The sequence below is a fragment of the Strongylocentrotus purpuratus genome, unplaced genomic scaffold, assembly GCF_000002235.5.
Source record: "Strongylocentrotus purpuratus isolate Spur 01 unplaced genomic scaffold, Spur_5.0 spur5_scaffold_1, whole genome shotgun sequence".
Classification (NCBI taxonomy): Eukaryota; Metazoa; Echinodermata; class Echinoidea; order Camarodonta; family Strongylocentrotidae; genus Strongylocentrotus; species Strongylocentrotus purpuratus.
Window position 1 is genome coordinate 1,630,951 of NW_022145594.1, and position 26,341 is coordinate 1,657,291.

At 35.5% G+C, this 26,341-nt stretch overlaps 1 protein-coding gene across 1 annotated transcript in view; it reads left to right on the forward strand.

Moving 5' to 3' along the window:
• The window catches only part of LOC115920865, a 27,409-nt gene continuing 1,068 nt past the window's right edge, over positions 1-26,341 (forward strand). Inside the window, exons 1-4 of the mRNA XM_030977560.1 lie at positions 1-16; positions 17,055-17,252; positions 23,784-23,969; positions 25,132-25,365. Coding sequence (XP_030833420.1) covers positions 1-16; positions 17,055-17,252; positions 23,784-23,969; positions 25,132-25,365 — 634 coding nt within the window. The remainder of the gene's footprint in view (positions 17-17,054; positions 17,253-23,783; positions 23,970-25,131; positions 25,366-26,341) is intronic.

Below are 26,341 nucleotides of genomic sequence, written 5' to 3' on the forward strand. Positions count from 1 at the left end.
ATGTTATGGGATATCGGTAAGAAAACTATAACATTCTTCTGTATTGATTGCTATTGTTGTTGCCTGTTATTGTTAATGGAAAGCATTGTTTTCCACAAATGTGGACAAGAAGGAATAACCTATCAAATATTTGTATCATTATTAGGTGGTCTGTCGTTTACGACAGATCACCTATTGTTTTCGTCAGAATTATCTTTCTTTCTTTATTTATTTTTTATTTATTTCTTCGCTTTTTTGTTCCTAGGATAACTCAAGATTGGTTTAGTCAATTTCTTTCAATTTTAGCACAGTCATAGGTCATTGTCATTAGACGTGACAGGAACATGTTCAAGGTCATCAAGTCATCATGACGTCATCCAGGCGCCATTTTGTGAAATCCCATCCCATTCTCAAATCTATCATGAGAAGTGAAGATAGACCACCTAATTCGTCCCCATGACGAATTAAATTTCTAGTTATTATTATTGTCATTATTACTTTTATTATTGTTATTATTATTATTACTACTACTATTACTACTTCTACTAAGCAGTGGAATTCAACCTGATTCAAGTTGATTAATAAGTTGTTTTGATGTTATGTAAAAGGCATAGACTGTACTGTAGTAGAGGTGTCGTGGTCAAGTGGATACGTCACCGGACTGTCGATCACAAAATCCGCAGTTCGAATCCCACCGCGGCACTAATGTCCTTTGGCAAGACATTTATCTACATTTGCCCCACTCGATCAAGGTGATGTAAATATGTACCTGGCAGGAATTAATTCCTTGAAATGCTAAAGCGCGTCTTGAGCATCCCTTGGGGTGGATATGTGCGCATTATAAATGTTGTCGATAAGATGTTTTGATGTTAACAATGAATTATTAAAAAAAATTGTTATTATTATTATACACAGTGACACACGTGAAAGCATTGTTTAATGTAAGGGTGGATGTTTAGGTAAAAATGTAAATACATATAGCAGAATCAAAAGCTAATAAGTAGAATTAGATAATGCAATTTTACTCAACATTAATATATTACTATATGAGCGGTGGATGTTTGAGCACATAATGAATGTGAATAGTGATTATAGAACACACAATATGTAAACGTCAATGAGTATAAACAATAAAAAATACACCAAAAAAAAGAAGACTTATTTTGGTTTTTGTATACTCGTAAATTTGCTCTTTGAACGTTTTGTTAACCAAAATAAGTCGTGTGATTTTTTTAAGCAGTTTAACCGACAGTATCAAGCCAGATTAATGTACGGTTAAACAATCAATATATACGCATATTAATGCTTTAATCGAAAATTAAACCCTAAACAATCGTCCCCGGTCACTGACCAGCGGGACAATTACACCCCCCCCCCTGAAAAATTACCCCAGAGAACAATTACCTCCTGGTAAATTAGCAACCTAGGATACCACCCCCCCCCCCCCCCCCCCCCAAGCACATAGGCCTCTTCCCCCTCCCCCTGAAAAATACACCCATGGATAATCACCTCCCCCCCCCCCCCCTTAAGAAAAAAAAAATCTGCCTATATCAAAACCAACTTATCTTCAGAGTGGATTTCCCTTTAATGAACAGGGGGAAATTTTCGGGCGGTGGGTAATTGTTGTTGGGGGTGGTTGTCCTTGGTTGTCCTCGGGAGGGGAATGGTCCTGTAGTGGTAGGCTAATTGTTTACTGGGGTGGGGGTAATTGTCCTGGGGGTATATTTGGGGATAATTGTCCCCGATGATGGTTGTCCTTGGGGGAGGTGGGATTTCAGCCCCGTCCCTCCCCATGCACATATTAAACACAAATAGCCTACATGTTATTCTGCTCGACAGGATCTCATCGGCTCTGACTACATTGGACTACATCATAATAGCATTGTCTAGATAGACGGTGCTATACAAATGCCTATTATTATTACTATTGTTACATCTGCGCAGTCTCTTTAACAGGTCAACATCTACCACTGATTATCCATAATCAAGTTATGAAATGAATTTTTAAAGTATGAGATGTGCTCTAATGAAATAATTTACGGTAAAGTTTTGATTTTTTTTCTGAAAACATTGTCGTCGATGATTTAGATTAGTCAGAGTTCATTCAATCAGTTAATAAACGGAGCTGGGATATCGATAGGAGGTAATAGGTCCTGATGATGCAGAGAGCACCTGACTGCAATGGTAAACACATCACAATAATTTCAGAAATCTTTGCACAAGATGGATCTTTACTTACATTTCTTGCTTTCATATAGTAGCGCTTCGATGGTGTTGTTCGCCTGAAGATTTTCTGCTCCACTGAGATTTACTTGACAAACTTCTATTAAAATAGAAATTCATTTAACAAAATCTTCATGGTTTGTAATTGAAAGTTGCACAGTTCATACAACCGCCATTTTTCAGATATGTGTGGACATATCTTAGGGATTGTGGAAATGAAAAAAAAAGTGTTATGCATAATCTAATACATACAACATTTTTTTAATAGCTAGTCACCAAAAAGAAATTGGCGAATGTTTGCCGTCATTGGTCAAAAATAAACATTGCTCTCTTAAATCGTCCTTTAAATTGGACGAAACTCCTATAATGCATCTAAAGCAAAACGTATGGATGTAAAAGGTCACAATTAAAAAATAAGATTCGTTCATAGTATAGCCTTCGAAGGAAGACTAGAGGGACGACTAAAATTGTGACCTTTGACATATCATAGGTTTTGCACTTTTCACCGATGGGCTGCAAAGCTCTGTTAGGTTGGCTGCAAGGTCGACCAATACTAAGAAAAAATATTACTACTGAAAAAAGTGTCTGATCGTGATGACACATCTGCAGTTCAGCTATAAACTGTTACACGTTACTTTTTGTGTCTCAAAGATATATAGCACTTAACACTCAAGTAATTGGAGTTTAACTATTGCTTTCATGACTTGTCCAACAAAATATAAGATTACTGAGATGTTACATATACTTAAAATAATTTGAAGTCATCAGCCAAGATAAATATTAGTGTAAAAAAATGTTATGAAAGTTCGATCAAGTCCCAGGAAAAGTTAAGACCAATCAGAGTCGCACTGGCCATGTTGCCAGACGAATCCGGGTTCCTAGCATTAGCCTGGGAACGGCTCAACCAATCAGAGTCACGCACTCTGGCCTTGTTACCTTTGTGCCAGTTGTCATGGATCAAACGAATAATTCTCAACTCATTTGACATTATAAAGAAGGGTCGAGGAGAATTATAGTTATGGAAATAGTATGAAAGAGAGAAAGAAGGAATTGGAAAGGGGGACGATGAGAATAAAGTGGGCAAAAAAGAACACATGACAATGTCGAACATTAATTCATCATGAAATATGGAAGAACATAAAAGGGAATATGAAAGAGTTTAAACATATGTACAAGAGAAGAAAAAGGGGGAGGGCTGCAGTGAGCGAAAGATTAGAAATACGTTATAATAATAATAATAATAATAATATGGATATTTATATGGCACCGGTATCCACCAGGCCCTGACGCTCATGGCGCGCTACATATTACAATCACGAATATATCATTTTCTTAACTAAATTTAAGGTAAACTAAAGAAGAAGACTACAAGGATTCACGAGAAAGAGTATGCTTTGTAAAGACTATGAAACAAAAATGGAAAGTAGGAAGTCAACAATTTATGATTTTATCGCGTATTTAACCAACATGTTTAAATTAGATAAGAAGATAAACACCAACTAAATATGTGTGTAAATAAAAGTACTGGCCTTTGAACAAAAACACCAAAGTGGGAGATTGACCCAGATTCTACGTCACAGATAGTTATTAATATCTCAAATCAAATATTTACCTTTAAAAAAAAAATTAATTGTGATGAGATGATTGTAGTTCTGTTTGTATTCTATTCCACTTCCTCTTTCTTTTTGTTACCGAAAACCGAATTAGCAAACTTGTTTCGTTCCGGCTTAATATCTTAGTCATACCAATGAGACCAGTACCAGACCGAAAACAGACTAAACAGAACATTTGGATTCATCGAATTCATTCACGCACAATGTGCACCATCTCTACTCTCTATATTACTACGTTATGGTCACCGATCAGTTGTACATACTATGTCGTCACTGTATCTGCGGGAAATTTGACCCCTGTTGACCTATAATTTGGAAAGGTGCGGAAAATAAGGCTTTACTTCGCTTTTGTGCAATGCTTAAAGGGAAAATATTTGAATTCCTTTGCATTTGTATTCTATGTTCATCCAGCTTTCCCTTGATAACAAGTTGTATTTTCATCGAATAGGGTCTTTAAGCACTTGTGTACGGACGGTCAAAGGGACTTCTCCTTTTCCATAAATCACTTTATAAAGGCAGTCCAGTTCTAACACTTGCTCGAAGATCACGTGGATGTTTCGATAGCAAGAGCAATAGACAAGGCAAATAAGTAATGCCATGGAATAGCATGAAATGCATTCGACTGCTGTTATCAAATTGAGCCCCCACAAGCGCATAAAATATTTATTTAGCGTGTATTGTAAATAAGTCTTTAGCATAACAATAGCAATAGACGATGTATCAAAGCAGAAAAATAATACCACGAAAGCAGGAAAAGCCTTCGACTGCTCTAATGTGATTAAGTCTTGCTGAACGAACAGAGTACATGTACTTGTACATAACTTCGATATGATCATTCCATCCGGGATATATGAAAGGAATACACACGGAAGAAACTCAGTCAGACTTGTTCTCTTGTAAAGGACTGTTCATGGTAGCCAGGAATACGGGTATACACAATACATGTTGCGTACGTCATAAAAAGTGCTTTCAGCCATTTCCTTCTCTTTCCTGACATATCGCCAAAATGAAGTGTTTGTTATATAAATTCATATATGTCGTCATTCACGCAGTCATCTCGTCTCACTATATCTGTAAGTATATATATTAAAGACAGTCATTCAATTAAGGGAAGTCATCGGAAAATGATCATGAGTTTTCCTAAATAGAGCCATATAATATACATGTGTAGTTAACGTTTATATCATACCTGTGTCAGTGAGCTTACAACGTTTTTCTAAAGGAAAGTAGGTTCATGTGTTTAGTTTCTGTAGTCTCATGTCTTTTGGCTTATCTTAATCACATCTATAAATTCAGTCTCTTTTTAAATAAAGGTTTATATGATACAGTGTCATAGGTTTGGGGGTACGCGCCCCTTCAAACTCCTTGAATGATGAAAAGAAGAGAGAAAGGGGGAGGAGGGAGAGAGAGGGGAGAGAGAGAGAAAAAAAGAGAGAGAGAAGAAGAAGAGGAAGATTAGATAGATAGATAAGTAGAGAGAGAAAGATGAGGAATGAAAATAAAAGAAAGTAATATGAGCCCCCCCCCCCCCTTTCTCACATCGCCATACCCGATGTCTTTGTTAACTCGTATTCCATCTATACTACCTCGTGAGACACTGATAAAGAATATTCGTATTCAAACAGTTATGGTGTGTATTGGAGTCGTAAACTCTATTTGCAATATACCCAAACCCAATATTGCTAAATATACGTACGGTAATACGTTAATTCAGTAGTGGTAAAGTTTGGTTTTACCTTTCAAAACGACTGCGGAATATGATTTTAGGAGAATAGTGTCATATTTGTTTAGTCTGAGATTCATATACCTGAGTGAGTATAAACAATAATCTCCTACTGAATAAATATATTAGTAATGATGTTAGTAATATAAATCGTTTGCAGTCAGTAGCTTTATGTTTATGGGTTTTATTCTGATTTTATAGAGTATGAATATGTTAATGTGTAACAAAATTCGTTTATTGAAGATTCAATAAACAATCATGATGATGATATAATAATACTACTAATAATAATAATGACGATAATGATAATAATAATGATAAAATTAAAACTAATTTTAATACTTATAATAACAATAATAATAAAACTAATAATTATAATTGTAATACAAATAATAACAATATTTGTAATGATGATAATGATAACAATAATAACAACTTATTTCTTGGTGTATGTAGCGCTTAATAAAACGATGTATCTATGCGTATTACAAATATATTACAGAATAACGCAATTACATGATATTTTATTTAGTATCTCTTTCACACAAATCAGGCTTATATGTCATTTCGCTGAATCATCGAGACTGGACAGGGTTTACCAGAGTATTAAAAGTAAAACTAGAAATTTAATTCGTCATGGGGACGAATTAGGTGGTCTGTTTTCAATTTTATGATCATTAAAAAGTCAACAACAACAAAAAAATGGGGGGGAAAATTGTTGGAGACTCCCGGACTCGAACCAGGGACCTCGAGGTCGGAAGTCAAGTGCGTTACCGATATACCAAAACATTTCCCATAGAGATTACACGTAAACGGAAAATAGAATTCTCAAATCCAACATTGTAAGTGAAATATGAGCATGATCTTGGCATCTGATCGAAAAATAAAGGGCACACTTATGATAGCTTATTGTCTCAGCTACAAAATACTCAAAGCTCAGCATAAACAAAGATAAAACGACGGAGATATTGCTCGCGAAAGACGAGAATGTAGAATCCAGTTTTGAGAAAAAGTCATGTCTCATAGAGAATACACGCAAAATGTGAAAAATTGACATGCCTGCTTTAATCGCAAAAATACGCCATGATGCCCTTGTCAAAATGAAATATCGTGATGACTGCATTTGTAGACAATATTCTCAGGTAGAACATATCAAAATTTGGAAGAAAATTAATCAATATTTACAGAGATACAATCAATTTTACAAAAATATGCTGACGTCATAATATGCAAATTGAAATTTTGAGTTCGGAGGCCATTATGATGACGTCATGAGTTAATTGAGGGTCAAATGAGACATGAAATCATATTTCCAACTCATGCTTTTTCTAACCATGATATAAAAGTTGGGGTCAATGGACTATCTGAAGAGCTATTTTGATTTTTAAAATGGCATGTTTTTGATCAAATTTGCATTATATTGCCCATAGCAGCACGCGCGGGTTTTGAACTTTGACGCGCGCTCACGGCCTTATGAAAGGTCAAGGGTGACTGAAAATAATGTAAATTGTCATTTACGGTAAGAGGAATCTAAATCATGTAAAAATTTTGAATTTGACCTTTTCCGCGCGTTATGAGCGCGCGCAACGCGCGCGGTGACACTTACGGACGGAACATTTTGAAATGCTTAAAATGACCTGATTCGTACTCTCCTTTAATAGTTAAGTGATTTTGAGCATTTGTAAATTTTGACGCACGCGTACGTGCGCGTCGTGACCTTTATGTGACCTTTGATGACATGACCTGTTGACCCTTGACCTGAAGTATATGTGATATGAATATGAATGACCTTTGCTTATGCATCACGAAGATATGATGGATAACGTGATTTCACAAAATGGCGCCTGGATGACGTCACGATAATCTGATGACCTTGAAAATGTTCCTGTCACGTCTCATGACAATGACCTATGACTGTATTAAAATTGAAAGAAATTAACACAACCGATCTTGAGTTAACCGATAAACAAAAAACGGGAAGAAATAAATAAAAATAAATAAATAACTAGAAATTGAATTCGTCATGGTGACGAATTAGGTGGTCTGTTTTCAATTTTATGATCATTGAAAAGTCAAAAAAAAAAAAAAAAAAAAAAAAAATTGTTGGAGACGCCCGGACTCGAACCAGGGACCTCGAGGTCGGAAGTCAAGCGCGTTTAATACCGATATACCAAAACATTTCCCATAGAGAATACACGTAAACGGAAAATGAAATTCTCAAATCCCACTTTGCAAGTGAAATATGAGCATGATCCCGTCATCTAATCGAGAAATAAATGGCACATTTGTGATAGCTTATTGTCTCGGCTACAACATACTCAAAGCTCAGCGTAAACAAAGATAAAACGACAGAGATATTGCTCGCGACAGACGAGAATGTAGAATCCAGTTTTGAGAAAAAGTCATGTCTCATAGAGAATACACGCAAAATGTGAAAAATTGACATGCCTGCTTTAATCGCGAAAATACGCCATGATGCCCTTGTCAAAATGAAATATCGTGGTGACTGCATTTGTAGACAATATTCTCAGGTAGAACATATCAAAATTTGGAAGAAAATTAATCAATATTTACAAAGATACAATCAATTTTCCAAAAATATGATGACGTCATAATATGCAAATTGAAATTTTGAGTTCGGAGGCCATTATGATGACGTCATGAGTCAATTGAGGGTCAAATGAGACATGGAATCATATCTCCAACTCATGCTTTTTCTAACCATGATATAAAAGTTGGGGTCAATGGACTATCTGAAGAGCTATTATGATTTTTAAAATGGCATGTTTTTGATCAAATTTGCATTATATTGCCCGTAGCAGCACGCGCGGATTTTGAACTTTGACGCGCGCTCACGGCCTTATGAAAGGTCAAGGGTGACTGAAAAAAAATGTAAATTGTCATTTACGGTAAGAGGAATCAAAATCATGTAAAAATTTAGAATTTGACCTTTTCCGCGCGTTATGAGCGCGCGCAACGCGCGCGGTGACACTTACGGACGGAACATTTTGAAATGCTTAAAATGACCTGATTCGTACTCTCCTTTAATAGTTAAGTGATTTTGAGCATTTGTAAATTTTGACGCACGCGTACGTGCGCGTCGTGACCTTTATGTGACCTTTGATGACATGACCTGTTGACCCTTGACCTGAAGTATATGTGATATGAATATGAATGACCTTTGCTTATGCATCACGAAGATATGATGGATAACGTGATTTCACAAAATGGCGCCTGGATGACGTCACGATAATCTGATGACCTTGAAAATGTTCCTGTCACGTCTCATGACAATGACCTATGACTGTATTAAAATTGAAAGAAATTAACACAACCGATCTTGAGTTAACCGATAAACAAAAAACGGGAAGAAATAAATAAAAATAAATAAATAACTAGAAATTTAATTCGTCACGAAGACGAATAAGGTGGTCTGTCTAAGTCTTATGATAGATTTGAGAATGGGAGAAGTTATATAGACATGTAAACAATGATGATCATGATGAACATGATGATCATGATAGTAAAGGTGATGATGATGATGATAATGATAATGTTATATGACGATAAAAACGATAATTTTTATGATGATGATGATAATGATCATGTTCATGATGATGTTGATTATGATCATCTTCAGACCATGATGATGATGATGGTGACATTGATGATAATGATGATGATGATATTGATGATGATGATGAGCATGCATGACCATGATCCTGACATCTGATTGAAGAAAAAGGAAGTATTTAAATAGCAAATAGTCCCAGCTACAACATACTAAAATTTGGGAGAAAACTGTTGAATAATAACCGAGATACTGGTCAAAACACATTGTCATGCAGATACATGTTTTGACAAAAGTGACCTCCCATAGACATAACACGCAAATATGACAAATTATGCATTGTCGCCTTTAATCGAATATTTTACTATGATGACGTCATCTAAATGAAAAATAAATAACATATTTCTGGTAGAGAATTAGCTCAGCTACATTATACCGAAATCTGGGAGAAAATCGATCACTGATAAGCGAGATAATCTCAATTAAACAAAGACAAAAATGACGTCATCAACAAAATACCATTGTTTGAGTTTAGATGCCAATATGATGACTTTGTTTCACTTTGTACGAGTCAGGGTGGTATGAAATCATATCTTCAACTCATGCTTTTTCCAACAATGATATAAAAATTGGGGGTCGATGGACTATCTGAAGAGCTATTTCGATTTTTAAAATGGCATGTTTTTGATGAAATTTGCATTATATTGCCCATAGCAGCACGCGCGGATTTTGAACTTTGACGCACGCTCACGGCCTTATGAAATATGAAGAGTGACTGAAATTAATGTAATTTGTCAATTACGTTAGGAGGAATCTAAATCATGTAAACATTTTGAATTTGACCCTTTCCGCGCGCTGTGAGCGCGCACAACGCGCGCGGGGACAAGTACGGACGGAAAATTTTGAAATGCTTCAAATGACCCGATTCGTACTTTCGTTTAATAGTTAAGTGATTTTGAACAATTTTAAATTTTGACGCGCACATACGCGCGCATCATGACCTTTATGTGACCTTTGATGACATGACCTGTTGACCCTTGACCTGAAGTATATTTGATATAAATATGAATGACCTTTGCTGATGCATCATAAAGATATGATGGATAATGTGATTTCACAAAATGGCGCCTGGATGACGTCACGATAACTTGATGACCTTGAAAATGTTCTAGTCACGTGTCATGACAATGACCTATGACTGTGCCAAAATTGAATCAAATTGACTAAACCAAACTTGAAGTTATCGTGGGCACAAAAAACGGGAAGAAATAAAAATAAAGAATAATAATAATAATAATAAAGAAAATTCTGACGAAATCAATAGGTGGTCTGTTGATAACAGACCACCTAATAATAATAAAGAAAATTCTGACGAAATCAATAGGTGGTCTGTTGATAACAGACCACCTAATAATAAAGAAAATTCTGACGAAATCAATAGGTGGTCTGTTGATAACAGACCACCTAATAACGGCGATATTGCTCGCAAAAGACAAGAATGTAGAATCCAGATTTGAGAAAAAGTCATCTCCAATAAGGATTACACGCAAAAAGTAATGGATCAAGTGATAATAGGGTAATAATAAAGTAAATATGGTTGTTTATTACATTATTTGCGATTGTACGTGTTTTAATATTCAAAGGAGATGGTACAGTGAAAGGTCAAAAAGAAAAAAAAGTAAAACAAAAAAAAATTGTTGGAGACGCCCGGACTCGAACCAGGGACCTCGAGGTCGGAAGTCAAGTGCGTTACCGATATACCAAAACATTTCCCATAGAGATTACACGTAAACGGAAAATGGAATTATCAAATCCCACTTTGTAAGTGAAATATAAGCATGATCCCGGCATCAGATCAAAAAAAGGGCACACTTGTGATAGCTTATTGTCTCAGCTACAACATACTCAAAGCTCAGCGTAAACAAAGATAAAACAACGGAGATATGGCTCACGAAAGACCAGAATGTAGAATCCAGTTTTGAGAAAAAGTCATGTCCCATAGAGAATACACGCAAAAATTGAAAAATTGACATGCCTCCTTTAATCGCAAAAATACGCCATGATACCATTGTCAAAATGAAATAGCGTGGTTACTGCATTTGTTGAAAATATTCTCAGGTAGAACATATCCAAATTTGAAAGAAAATTGATCAATATTTACAGAGATACAATCAATTTTCCAAAAATCTGCTGACGTCATAATATGCAAATTGAAATTTTGAGTTCGGAGGCCATTATGATGACGTCATGAGTTAATTGAGGGTCAAATGAGACATGAAATCATATCTCCAACTCATACCTTTTTTAACCATGATATAAAAGTTGGGGTGAATGGACTATCTGAAGAGCTATTTTGATTTTTAAAATGGCATGTTTTTGATCAAATTTGCATTATATTGCCCATAGCAGCACGCGCGGATTTTGATCTTTGACGCGCGCTCACGGCCTTATGAAAGGTCAAGGGTGACTAAAATTATTGTAAATTGTTATTAACGGTAAGAGGAATCTAAATCATGTACAAAATTTGAATTTGACCTTTTCCACGCGCTGTGGGCGCGCGCAACGCGCGCGGGGACACTTACGGACGGAAAATTTTGAAATGCTTAAAATGACCTGATTCGTACTCTCCTTTAATAGTTAGGTGATTTTGACCATTCTAAAATTTTGACGCACGCGTACGCGCGCGTCATGACCTTTATGTGACCTTTGATGACATGACCTGTTGAAACTTGACCTGAAGTATATGTGATATAAATATGAATGACCTTTGCTCATGCATCATGAAGATATGATGGATAACGTGATTTCACAAAATGGCGCCTGGATGACGTCACGATAACCTGATGACCTTGAAAATGTTCCTGTCACGTCTCATGACAATGACCTATTACTGTCTTAAAATTGAAAGAAATTAACACAACCGATCTTGAGTTAACCGATAAACAAAAAACGGGAAGAAATAAATAAAAATAAAGAATAAATAATAACTAGAAATTTAATTCGTCATGGGGACGAATTAGGTGGTCTGTCTTCAAGTCTTATGAGAGATTATAATATTTACTATATTGAGAAAGGGAGAAGTTATATAGACATGTAAACAATGATGATCATCATGATGATCATGATGATGATGATCTTGATAGTAATGGTGATGACGATGATGATGATGATGTTGATGATTATCATCAACAGACCACGATGACATCAGACTGAACAAAATTAGAGAAGATTTAGATAGCGTATAGTCTCAGCTACAACATACTCAAAAATCGACAAAAACCAAGCCGAAATAACGGCGATATTGCTCGCAAAAGACAAGAATGTAGAATCCAGATTTGAGAAAAAGTCATCTCCCAAAAGGATTACACGTCAAAAGTAATGGATCTAGTGATAATAGGGTAATAATAAAGTAAATATGGTTGTTTATTACATTATTTGCGATTCTACGTGTTTTAATATTCAAAGGAGATGGTACAGTGAAAGGTCAAAAAGAAAAAAAAGTGAAGAAAAAAAATTGTTGGAGACGCCCGGACTCGAACCAGGGACCTCGAGGTCGGAAGTCAAGTGCGTTACCGATATACCAAAACATTTCCCATAGAGATTACACGTAAACGGAAAATGGAATTATCAAATCCCACTTTGTAAGTGAAATATGAGCATGATCCCGGCATCTGATCGAAAAATAAAGGGCACACTTATGATAGCTTATTTTCTCAGCTACAACATACTCAAAGCTCAGCGTAAACAAAGATAAAACGACGGAGATATTGCTCGCGAAAGACGAGAATGTAGAAACCAGATTGAGAAAAAGTCATGTCCCATAGAGAATACACGCAAAATGTGAAAAATTGACATGCCTCCTTTAATCGCAAAAAACGTCATGATACCTTTGTCAAAATGAAATTTTGTGGTGACTGTATTTGTAGAGAATATTCTCAGGTAGAACATATCCAAATTTGAAAGAAAATTGATCAATATTTACAGAGATACAATCAATTTTCCAAAAATATGCTGACGTCATAATATGCAAATTAAAATTATGAGTTCGGAGGCCATTATGATGACGTCATGAGTTAATTGAGGGTCAAATGAGACATGAAATCATATCTCCAACTCATGCTTTTTCTAACCATGATATAAAAGTTGGGGTGAATGGACTATCTGAAGAGCTATTTTGATTTTTAAAATGGCATGTTTTTGATCAAATTTGCATTATATTGCCCATAGCAGCACGCGCGGATTTTGATCTTTGACGCGCGCTCACGGCCTTATGAAAGGTCAAGGGTGACTAAAATTAATGTAAATTGTCATTAACGGTAAGAGGAATCTAAATCATGTAAAAAATTTGAATTTGACCTTTTCCACGCGCTTTGAGCGCGCGCAACGCGCGCGGGGACACTTACGGACGGAAAATTTTGAAATGCTTAAAATGACCTGATTCGTACTCTCCTTTAATAGTTAGGTGATTTTGACCATTCTAAAATTTTGACGCACGCGTACGCGCGCGTCATGACCTTTATGTGACCTTTGATGACATGACCTGTTGACCCTTGACCTTAAGTATATGTGATATGAATATGAATGACCTTTGCTTATGCATCATAAAGATATGATGGATAACGTGATTTCACGAAATGGCGCCTGGATGACGTCACGATAACCTGATGACCTTGAAAATGTTCCTGTCACGTCTCATGACAATGACCTATTACTGTCTTAAAATTGAAAGAAATTAACACAACCGATCTTGAGTTAACCGATAAACAAAAAACGGGAAGAAATAAATAAAAATAAAGAATAAATAATAATAATAACTAGACATATAATACTTGTTTGGAACAAGTATAGGTGGGCTGGTCAACTAACATTTGAGACAAAATAGAGCAAAAATAAGCGACATACTGCTTACAAATTCTTAAAAGACAATATCATGTAGATTCATAACGTGAACTAAATTCACCTTCTATAGGCATAACACGCAAATTATGAAGTTTTTGACATGAGGCCTTTAATCAAAATTTTCACTATGATGACGTCATCAAAATGAAAAATGGTTATTACTGCGCTTGTAGAGAATTGTCTTAGCTACAACATATCGAAATTTTGAAGAAAATTGATCAATATTTACAGAGATACAATCAAATTTACATAAATATGCTGACGTCATAATATGCAAATTCGTATTTTGAGTTCCAAGGCTATTGTGATGATGTCACGATACACTTAATGGCCAAATGAGACATGGAATCATATTTCCGACTCATACTCTATCTTAATATGAAAAAAAATTGAGGATCCCGGTGCATTCCAAAGAGCTATAATGGCTTTTGTATAGGCATGTTTTTGCCCATATATGCTATGTATTAAAAGACCTCGCGCGCACTGACATTTATCTTGAATTTACGCTCATCTTGTTCATAATGGTCATAAAGAGATAAACATGGAATCAAATTCCTTGAAAAAATATGAGAAATATCATGAAAGAAAAAAAAATGGCGATTCTATGTTTTTTAATGGTGTTACGCGCGAAAACGCGCGCGCATGCTCGTACGCGCGATTTTTTATAAAATGCTTAAAATGACCTGAAACGTATGCAAAATAAATTTGAGACGATTTTGAGCATTTAATTTTTTTGCGCGCGCATTGACGCGCGGACGTACGCGCACGCGCGCGTTTTTTGACCTGAAATTGACCGGACGGATATTGACCTTGATCATGATAAATATGAATGAGAAATTACTTTTGGTTATGAAGTTATGATCATGAGTTGATTTTCAGAAAATTTCACAAAATGGCGCCTAGATGACGTCATCAGTCAAGGTCAAGGTTGAAAACCTTACTGTGTTTTGTCCATATGCCTATACATATGTGTGCCAAATATCAAAGCATTTGATTGAACCATTTTCAAGATATCTTGTTAACAAAAAAGTGGTTAGAAATAAAATAAATAAATAATAATAAAGGCAATTTTAACAAAATTATAAGGTGGTCTGTATAGATACAGCCCACCTGATAAAGAAAATTCTGACGAAATCAATAGGTGGTCTGTTGACAACAGACCACCTAATAATAATAAAGAAAATTCTGACGAAATCAATAGGTGGTCTGTTGACAACAGACCACCTAATAATAATAAAGAAAGAAAATTCTGACGAAAACAATAGGTGGTCTGTTGACAACAGACCACCTAATAAAGAAAATTCTGACGAAAACAATAGGTGGTCTGTTGACAACAGACCACCTAATAACCGTGGAACCAGATATTTTACGTTTCTGGATCTAAGGATGTGGATGGATGGTTATGAACACAAAGCGATACTTCAAGGACTATTAGGTGTACTGATGAATATATGTGATATTTACAGCTACTTAAAGATACTATGTCCCTTTTGCAGCTAACATCAAATTGTGTAGAACTTTGCAGTAATTATGAATATGTCATGTGTGTCCTACCTGTGCAATCTAATTATTAGCAGTGTCCCAGTATTCAACTTGTGCAAGGTAACCCGTTTACCTTCTATACTTCACTGTCATACACTATTGAGTGACTGACTGACACTGTTTTTTCTTTGGTAATAACATACATAAAATGAGCTGTAACAGGTACATGAACATTTGTCTACATCAATAACCCACTATATACTTGTAAATGGCCCAAATTAAACTGATTGAATCTTTGGGCAGCACAAAACGTACGACCATTCGGTTTTATAGAGTCTGACAATCAGACTACTACTTAGGTGATTGCAATCATTTAAGTCGTTCGACAGCTGATGGTCGTTATTTTACCACTTAAATTCATGTTCAAGCCCTTTTGTTTTGAGGGAAGTTCTAAATTTTTATTAAAAATGCCGTTGGAATTTAACCTTTTTCTTTTTGTTTGGCATGCGAATAGGACAAAGTACCTTTAAAGTATGCATAATAGAGCAAAATAGCTAACATGCAATTATGTACATAAATATCCTAACATTCACGAAACTGTGTTATTAATGACAAATGCAGAAAAGGAATAGGTAAAAAAGTCTGTCAAGGTTTTATGACCGGACTATGCACTTTTCTTTGTTATTTTCCCCTATTTTTTTCCCTATTTACAACCTGAATATTTGGATTGTTTGTTTTGCGGTTTCTCTCACGTCCTGTAAATAAGGATGTGTTTGGTTTCGATTACTTGTTCAATTAATGCGTTTAATTGTTTGACCATGATTTCCTCGTATTTTTTAAACCTAGTTTGTATGTATTAGATCGACTGTTGACCTTGATAATTAATATGACGAAATGAACGTTTTTAGGAGTAATTATCATGCTATTGTAAACATGACTGATGACAAAGAGCAAAGGAATGTTTTGTGTTTATTTAACAAATACTGGCAGTGTAGCCTGTCTGGGTGAATTGAGGGAGGTGTCATTACTTTCCGTGGGGCACTGGTATTTGTTCTTATAGTGGTTGTTGTTTTGGTTTTGTGTATTGAAGTTCATACCTATTAGACTGATGTATAGAAGGGAGATGTAGAGAAATCAACGTATACCATAATGATAATTTGATATGTTGCGCAGTTGCAGATGCAGGATTCGTTTCCGCACCCCCTTCATTATCTGGGACACATAGATCGCATGTACACAGCAGAAAAGCTATGATAAAAAAGTAGAGGTCTTGTGGTCTAGTGGAAAAGTCACCGGACTGTAGGTCACAATAAACGGGATTCAAATCTCACCCTTGCACTAGTGTCCTTTGGCAAGACGTTAATCTAAATCTGCCACTTTCCATCCAGGTGTAAATTAGTACGTGATGACATTTAGGGGGAACCTTCAGGGAGGGTAAAAAACCTTTGTGTTTGTTTAGGGGCGTTTTTTTTTCTTCAATCGCCTTGTGCGCCATATATTGAAATGTTTCAGCATTACAGTGACAAGTTTTCTATAGGACATCAATTGTATATCCTCTCCACAGGTTTGATATCAGCTAGCTGTGCCATGCCAGACTCCATACCTAACACCATAACAACCTTGTCGAACCAAACGCTGGATACAGGTTCTTATATCACATGGGAATGCAGTGATGGATACATGATGGATGGCCTGACAAACACTGTTGTATGGGTGTGCTTAGATGACGGGTCTTGGCTGGGTCATATACCCATATGCAAAGGTAATAGGTTTAAATTTGAACTAATTGTATTCAAAGGGTTATTTTGTACCTCAGGGTCAAATGAAAGTACTGTAATATAGTGTAAGAACTTGTTAAAATATTTTTTTACGGGAATTTTCCAGGCAGTCGGGAACCCAGGATTCTCTGTGAGTGTGTTATCCCAGTGCAAAAACATGGAACTGTTTTTTTTTTCTACAGGATTCCCACACGAACAAAAAACCCACGATTTGACAGTTACCTTTTAAAGGGATAGTTCAGTTCTGTTTTCAGACCGCAATTGCCTTCAAAGTGCATGGATATTGCTCTTATTCTTATCTTTGACATTTCTAGTGCCCATTCAGGACCTAAAATTGCTATGATACCCCAAAATGTGTGAAATTTAGCCAATACGAACATTCCGATTCAGCTCCACTTTCCCAAAAATACGAAGACCGTTAATTAATTTATTTATTAATAATAACAATACATGGGCTGACTGGTTGTTCGTAATATAACTAACACGAAAAAGCCAACAAAAAGCCAACATCGGCATTGGCTGGAATGCAACGTAAATTGCGCTATTTTGTTTTTTTAACAGCTGGTTTAAATTATCGAATATTTAGGGTGGTACACAAATATTATAAATCGTTATATTTATGGATAATTCAGCCGTCTCTGAACCGATTTTGATCAAACAAAATCAATTTTGTCATTTAAATTGTATGTTCTTTAAAATTTGACACTCAGTTTTGTATTATCTCACAACAAAATTATATTGTATAGCGCCCTTTGTAACAGAACTTAACTATTCTTTAAAGGGTTACATATACTATCGGAAGACGGATATTTGAAAATTAGGTTTCAATGATAAAACGAGAATATATCTAGCAATCCTTTGTGAAGACGCCAAATGATGAAGAAAAAAAACAACTAGAAAAGTACAGAAGTAGAGCCATGATTAACCTTCGTAAAGTTGGCATTATTAAATTTGTGAAGATATAATAATTATAATAATAATAATAATAATAATAATAATAATAATAATAATAATAATAATAATAATAACTAGACATAATACTTGTTTTGAACAAGTATAGGTGGGCTGGTCAACTTAAATTTGAGACAAAATAGAGCAAAACTAAGCGAGATACTGCTTAAATATTATTAAAAAAACAATATCATGTATATTCAAGATGTAAACGAAATTCACCTTCTAAATGCATAACACGCAAATTATAAAGTTTTGACATGAGGCCTTTAATCGAAATTTTTACTACAATGACGTCATCAAAATGAAAAATGGTGTCGACTGAGCTTGTAGAGAATTGTCTCAGCTACATCATATCGAAATTTGGAAAAAAATCGATCAATATTTACAGAGATACAATCAATGTTACATAAATTTGCTGACGTCATTATATGCAAATTCGTATTTTGAGTTCCAAGGTCATTATGATGATGTCACGATACACTTAATGGCCAAATGAGACATGGAATCATATTTCCGACTCACACTCTATCTAAATATGAAAAAACATTGAAGGTCACGGTTCATTCCAAAGAGCTATAATGGATTTTGTATAGGCATGTTTTTGCCCATATATGCTATGTAATAAAGGGGCTCGCGCGCACGGACATTTATCTTGAATTGACGCTCATCTTGTTATTAATGGTCATAAAAAGATAAACATGGTATCAAATTCCTCGAAAAAATATGAGAAATATCATGAAAGAAAAACAAATGGCGATCCTATGTTGTGTAATGGAGTTACGCGCGAAATTGCGCGCGCATCCCCGCGCGCGCGATTTTTTATAAAACGCTTAAAATGACCTAAAACGTATGCAAACAAAATTTGAGACGATTCTGAGCATTTTCAAATTTTGCGCGTGCACTGACGCGCGGACGTACGCGCACGTGCGTGTTTTTTTACCTGAAATTAACCGGACTGATATTGACCTTGATCATGATAAATATGAATGAGAAATATCTTTTGGTTATGAAGATATGATCATGAGATGATTTTCAGAAAATTTCACAAAATGGCGCCTAGATGACGTCATCAGTCAAGGTCAAGGTTGAAAACCTTACCGTGTCTTGTCCATAAGCCTTTACATATGTGTGCCAAATATCAAAGCATTTGATCGAACCATTTCAAAGTTATCTTGCTAACAAAAAGTGGGTCAAAATAAGAAAAATAAACTAGATTTGTAATACTTGTTTGGAACAAGTATAGGTGGGCTGGTCGAACTAAAATTTGAGACAAAATAAAGGGTACATTTGAGATAGCTTATTGTCTCAGCTACAACATACTTGAAGTTCAGCGTAAACAAAGCTAAACGACAGAGATATTGCTCGCGAAAGAATCCAGTTTTGAGAAAAACTCATGTCCCATAGAGAATACACGCAAAATGTGAAAAATTGACATGCCTTTTTTAATCGCAAAAATTCGCCCTGATGCCTTTGTCAAAATGAAAATTTGGGCCAATTTTATTTGTAGAAATTGTCTCAGCTAAAACATATCAACATTTTGAAGACAATCGATCAATATTTACAGAGAAACAATCAATTTTCCGTAAATATGTTGACGTCATAATATGCAAATTGAAATTTTGAGTTTGGAGGCCATTATGATGACGTAATGAGTTCATTGAGGGTCAAATGAGACATGAAATCATATCTCCAATTCATACTGTATCAAAATATGACCCAAAAATTGGGGTCACCTTGCATCCTAAAGGGCTACAATGGATCTTGTATAGGCATGTTTTTGCCCATATATGCTATGTATTACAAAAGCTCGCGCGCACGGAAATTTATGTTAAACGGTCGATCATTCCATTATTAATAGTCATAAAGAGACAAGCATGGTATCAATTTGTTTGTAAAAATATGTGGAATATTATGAAAGAAAAAAAATGGCGATTCTATGTTGTGTAATAGTTTTACGCGCGAAAACGCGCGCGCCGCCCGCACGCGCGTGTGTGTGGGCGATTTTTTATAAAATGCTTAGAATGGCCTAAAACGTATGCAAAATGATTTTGAGACGATTTTGAGCATTTTAAATTTTTGCGCGCGCATTGACGCGCGGACGTACGCGCACGTGCGCGTTTTTTTACCTGAAATTGACCGGACCAATATTGACCTTGATCGTGCAAACTATGAATTAGAAATTACTTTCCGTTATGAAGATATGATCATAAGTTAAAATTCACAAAATGGCGCCTAGATGACGTAATCAGTCAAGGTCAAGGTTGAAAACGTTATTTTGATTTATTTATATGCCTATACATATGTGTGTCAAATTTCAAGGCATTTGATTGAGCCATTCTTAAGTTATCTTGCTAACAAAAAAGTGGTTAGAAATAAGAAAAATATTTAATAACTAGACATATAATACTTGTTTGGAACAAGTATAGGTGGGCTGGTCAACTAACATTTGAGACAAAATAGAGCAAAAATAAGCGACATACTGCTTACAAATTCTTAAAAGACAATATCATGTAGATTCATAACGTGAAATAAATTCACCTTCTATAGGCATAACACGCAAATTATGAAGTTTTTGACATGAGGCCTTTAATCAAAATTTTTACTATGATGACGTCATCAAAATGAAAAATGGTTATTACTGCGCTTGTAGAGAATTGTCTTAGCTACAACATATCGAAATTTTGAAGAAAATTGATCAATATTTACAGAGATACAATCAATTTTACATAAATATGCTGACGTCATAATATGCAAATTCGTATTTTGAGTTCCAAGGCCATTGTGATGATGTCACGATACACTTAATGGCCAAATGAGACATGGAATCATATTTCCGACTCATACTCTATCTTAATATGAAAAAAAATTGAGGATCCCGGTGCATTCCAAAGAGCTATAACGGATTTTGTATAGGCATGTTTTTGCCCATATATGCTATGTATTAAAAGACCTCGCGCGCACTGACATTTATCTTGAATTTACGCTCATCTTGTTAATAATGGTCATAAAGAGATAAACATGGAATCAAATTCCTTGAAAAAATATGAGAAATATCATGAAAGAAAAAAAAATGGCGATTCTATGTTTTGTAATGGTGTTACGCGCGAAAACGCGCGCGCATGCTCGTACGCGCGATTTTTTGTAAAATGCTTAAAATGACCTGAAACGTATGCAAAATAAATTTGAGACGATTTTGAGCAATTAAAATTTTTGCGCGCGTATTGACGCGCGGACGTACGCGCACGCGCGCGTTTTTTGATCTGAAATTGACCGGACTGATATTGACCTTGATCATGATAAATATGAATGAGAAATACCCTTTGGTTATGAAGATATGATCATGAGTTTTTTTTCAGAAAATTTCACAAAATGGCGCCTAGATGACGTCATCAGTCAAGGTCAAGGTTGAAAACCTTACTGTGTTTTTTCCATATGCCTATACATATGTGTGCCAAGTTTCAAAGCATTTGATTGAATAATTTCAAAGATATCTTGCTAACAAAAAGTGGGTCGAAATAAGAAAAATAAATAATAAAGGCGATTTTAACAAAAATATAAGGTGGTCTGTATTAGATACAGCCCACCTGATAATAATAAATAAACTAGACATATAATACTTGTTTGGAACAAGTATAGGTGGGCTGGTCAACTAACATTTGAGACAAAATAGAGCAAAAATAAGCGACATACTGCTTACAAATTCTTAAAAGACAATATCATGTAGATTCATAACGTGAACTAAATTCACCTTCTATAGGCATAACACGCAAATTATGAAGTTTTTGACATGAGGCCTTTAATCAAAATTTTCACTATGATGACGTCATCAAAATGAAAAATGGTTATTACTGCGCTTGTAGAGAATTGTCTTAGCAACAACATATCGAATTTTTGAAGAAAATTGATCAATATTTACAGAGATACAATCAATTTTACATAAATATGCTGACGTCATAATATGCAAATTCGTATTTTGAGTTCCAAGGCCATTGTGATGATGTCACGATACACTTAATGGCCAAATGAGACATGGAATCATATTTCCGACTCATACTCTATCTTAATATGAAAACAAATTGAGGATCCCGGTGCATTCCAAAGAGCTATAATGGATTTTGTATAGGCATGTTTTTGCCCATATATGCTATGTATTAAAAGACCTCGCGCGCACTGACATTTATCTTGAATTTACGCTCATCTTGTTAATAATGGTCATAAAGAGATAAACATGGAATCAAATTCCTTGAAAAAATATGAGAAATATCATGAAAAAAAAAAAATGGCGATTCTCTGTTTTTTAATGGTGTTACGCGCGAAAACGCGCGCGCATGCTCGTACGCGCGATTTTTTATAAAATGCTTAAAATGACCTGAAACGTATGCAAAATAAATTTGAGACGATTTTGAGCATTTAAAAATTTTGCGCGCGCATTGACGCGCGGACGTACGCGCACGCGCGCGTTTTTTGACCTGAAATTGACCGGACAGATATTGACCTTGATCATGACAAATATGAATGAGAAATGCCTTTTGGTTATGAAAATATGATCATGATTTGATTTTCACAAAATTTCACAAAATTGCGCCTAGGTGACGTCATCAGTCAAGGTCAAGGTTGAAAACTTTACTGTGTTTTGTCCATATGCCTATACATATGTGTGCTAAATTTCAAGGCATTTGATTGAGCCATTTTTAAGTTATCTTGTTAACAAAAAAGTGGTTAGAAATAAAATAAATAAATAATAATAAAGGCAATTTTAACAAAATTATAAGGTGGTCTGTATAGATACAGCCCACCTGATAAAGGCAATTCTAACGAAATTATAAGGTGGTCTGTACGTTATACAGCCCACCTGATAAATAATAAATAAATAAATAATAAAGGCAATTTTAACAAAAATATAAGGTGGTCTGTATTAAATACAGCCCACCTGATAATAGCTATATAATAGCTTATAAAGCGCTTGTCAGGACCGAAGGCCCTCTCAAAACGCTTTACAAATATATATTACTACCGGTCATCGGATGCAGGCTTATCCGCAGACAGTGTATGCACATTCTCCACTCCCTGGTGACCATTCCAGCCAGGCGTCATTTTTACAAGCGCACACTTGCTAATCTAAGCACATCAGCTTTCGCATCTTACCGGGTACCCATTCAACACCTGGGTGGAGAGTGGCAAATGTAGATCAATGTCTTGCCAAAGGACATTTGTGCCGCGGTGGGACTTAAACTGCGACCCTTGTGATCCACAGTCCGGTGACATATCCAATCGTCCACGACACCTTGGTTCATGATTACATCTATCAAAAATCTCATTTAGTTCGATAGATTATTATTGTTCCCCTTTTCCCTTAACCAAACAGAAGTCTAGGAAGAACGGAGCTATTATTAGTAAATAGAGCAATTTAGCTTTGAACTTTTAAAATAATTTACTTGATTTAATGTTCACATATTAAATGTAGGTTGTTGGACGCATATATTTGTTTGGTAATACGATTAAAAAAACAAAACCAATTAAATAAATAAGATAATTATGCAATCTTTCTCCCGACCATGTAGATGTTGAATGCCCATCGCCTCCCATAGCTGCTTATTCAGAGCTCGATCCTCCTTTGCCTGAAACTCCCGTGGTAAACCAGACGATATCATATAGATGCAGCAGCAGTGAATACACTCTGCTTGGAAGTTACTTGAATAGATGTCTACAAGATGGCATATGGGAGAATGATCCACCAGTTTGTCAAAGTAAGTAATTCATCTTTGCGAACGAAAGTTCGTATATTTACACATCCAGAAGATTATTCTTTAAAAACATGGCTCGAGGACAATAAGCCCTTGTCAATCACCATCAGCCAATAACCAGCGGGACAATTACCCACCAAGAACCAGCAACCCCCGGAAAAATACCTCCCGGAAAATTGCCCCTTTGGACAATTCCCCCTCCCCCCCCCCAGGAAAATTACCCCCCCCCCCCCCTGGAAATTACCCCCTTGGGCAATCACCTCTCACCAACTGTTTTATTTAAACCAGCTTATCATCAGGGTAGACTCCCCCTTTAATGAAGGGGTGGGGGATATGTATATTTTATTAATCTCGATGACATTTAGTATTGCAAAAAGCATTATTTATTGGCATTCCATGCTCACCGTCTGCCATGAGTTGGATTTGGGATTGGGTCAAATTGTCCAGGTCATCTCGTGGGGAGGGGATGATAATCATAAAACATAAAATATATATATATATATATATATATGTGTGTGTGTGTGTGTGTGTGTGTGTATATATATTGTCTTAATATCATGTTGTATTTTTGCTCTCTTTCCTTTTCATTTAAAGAGACAAAAGACAAAAGACAGAAGGAAAGAATAATTGTAAAAAGTATTACAAGTAACATAATTTATTTGCATCCCTGTATAATATTCCAGAAGATACAAGCAGTAGTAGTTTAATGTTTGTCATTCCTGGTTATTGCCACCTATAATCTTAACTCAATTATATATGTTAAACTATAATATTGACATTTGTTAACCAATGTTATAAACAAAAATTGAAAATGATCCTAATTGTTTGGATTTAAATCAATAACATTTGAATTGAATTGAATCAAATTAAATTGGTTATTCCCTTCTTTTTTTGATGTGTGTGTGTGGGGGGGGGGGGGTCATATTAATCTAGGTGGTAGTTTTGGGGGTAGATTCTCCGGGGTGATTTTCCGGGGGGTTACGCTCCTTGGGGGGTAGTTTTCTGGGGGAATTTTCTGGGGGGGGGGGTTCATTGTCCTGATACGTAAAAATATGAATTATAAAAGACTATTTGTGTTATTTGATTGATGTTTTTCGTCAATCGGTGGTGCAGTCACTTCATTTTAAAATGTATTTTATATTAAGGTTCAATTTCTTTTTCGCAGGGACCTGCAGCACATTCAACACCAAACGATATTCCAATCTCACTTGCTACCGGAGACGAGGCTCTGAAGAATGGGATGGCTCATTCGATCTTTGCATAGATCAGGGGGAGATACTTGCTACAGTGAAAGATACTCAGACGCAGGAATTTCTAGTCGAGTTTCTTAGGACATTCAATGATGAAGCTAACATCTGGATAGGAGCAAGGGAAGGTCGAGACTGGAAGTGGAGAAAAAGTAAGCAACAAAAAATGTACATATAATGTGTGCTGGCATGCGTAAATCATATGACCGGGGTAATATAGGATTTTCCGGCCATTTGAACACTTTTTTTCAATCAAAATAAAATTTTGTGCGCTTCAATTCCATCCAAGGAATCTGGGATCGTGCAAATGTCAAAGTTAAGTTAGTTATTTGTAATTCATATAAGTCAATGGTAACTAAATTTTAACACTTGTCCATCAATTTTGTCAGATTTCATGATCCGTATTCATTTCATCTGGCAGTCTCCTGCAGAAAGTATAAATAAAATTCGTCTTTGCACAATCGAGTTCGAGAGAAAATCATTCATTCTTCACATAGACCTCATATAGAACGAGTAACGAATTGGAATGATGCTTGACGAAATTGATTCATGCAAATGTATCTTGATAGCCGAGGATGATGACCTTGACGAAATTGGATGGAAAAGAATTAGGTTGATTTGACATTTTTTTTAATGAATGACCAAAGACAAGATATATCATTTTCGTAATGTAATCAGATTCAATGCATAAATCTTTATTAAGTGTCTCATTACAAATTATTTCATTCCCCTGTTATGAATAATTGTATTTCGACAGTCGGGTTCGGAGGCAAGGCACACAAGATTTTTTTTTCTCAATGGGCTTTACAGATATACAGTGCGTCCCAGAAAAAAACGAAACCGAGAAGTATCGATCTTTTATCATAACTTATTCACATTTATAATTAATAAATGACATATATTTGAAAAGCTTAGATCCTCCTCTTTCATTTGATGCAACTCATATAATGCATATTTCACGCAGGAGTGATTAAAATGATTTTGAAGAGAGGAAACCAAAAAGTCATTTGGCGGACGGTATTAGAATTTCAAGGAGTAACAGAGTTGACAAAAGACTCGAATGGGATAACAGTCATTTCACCTCCATAATGAAACACTGAAATACTCGCCGAATCCGAGAAACCACCG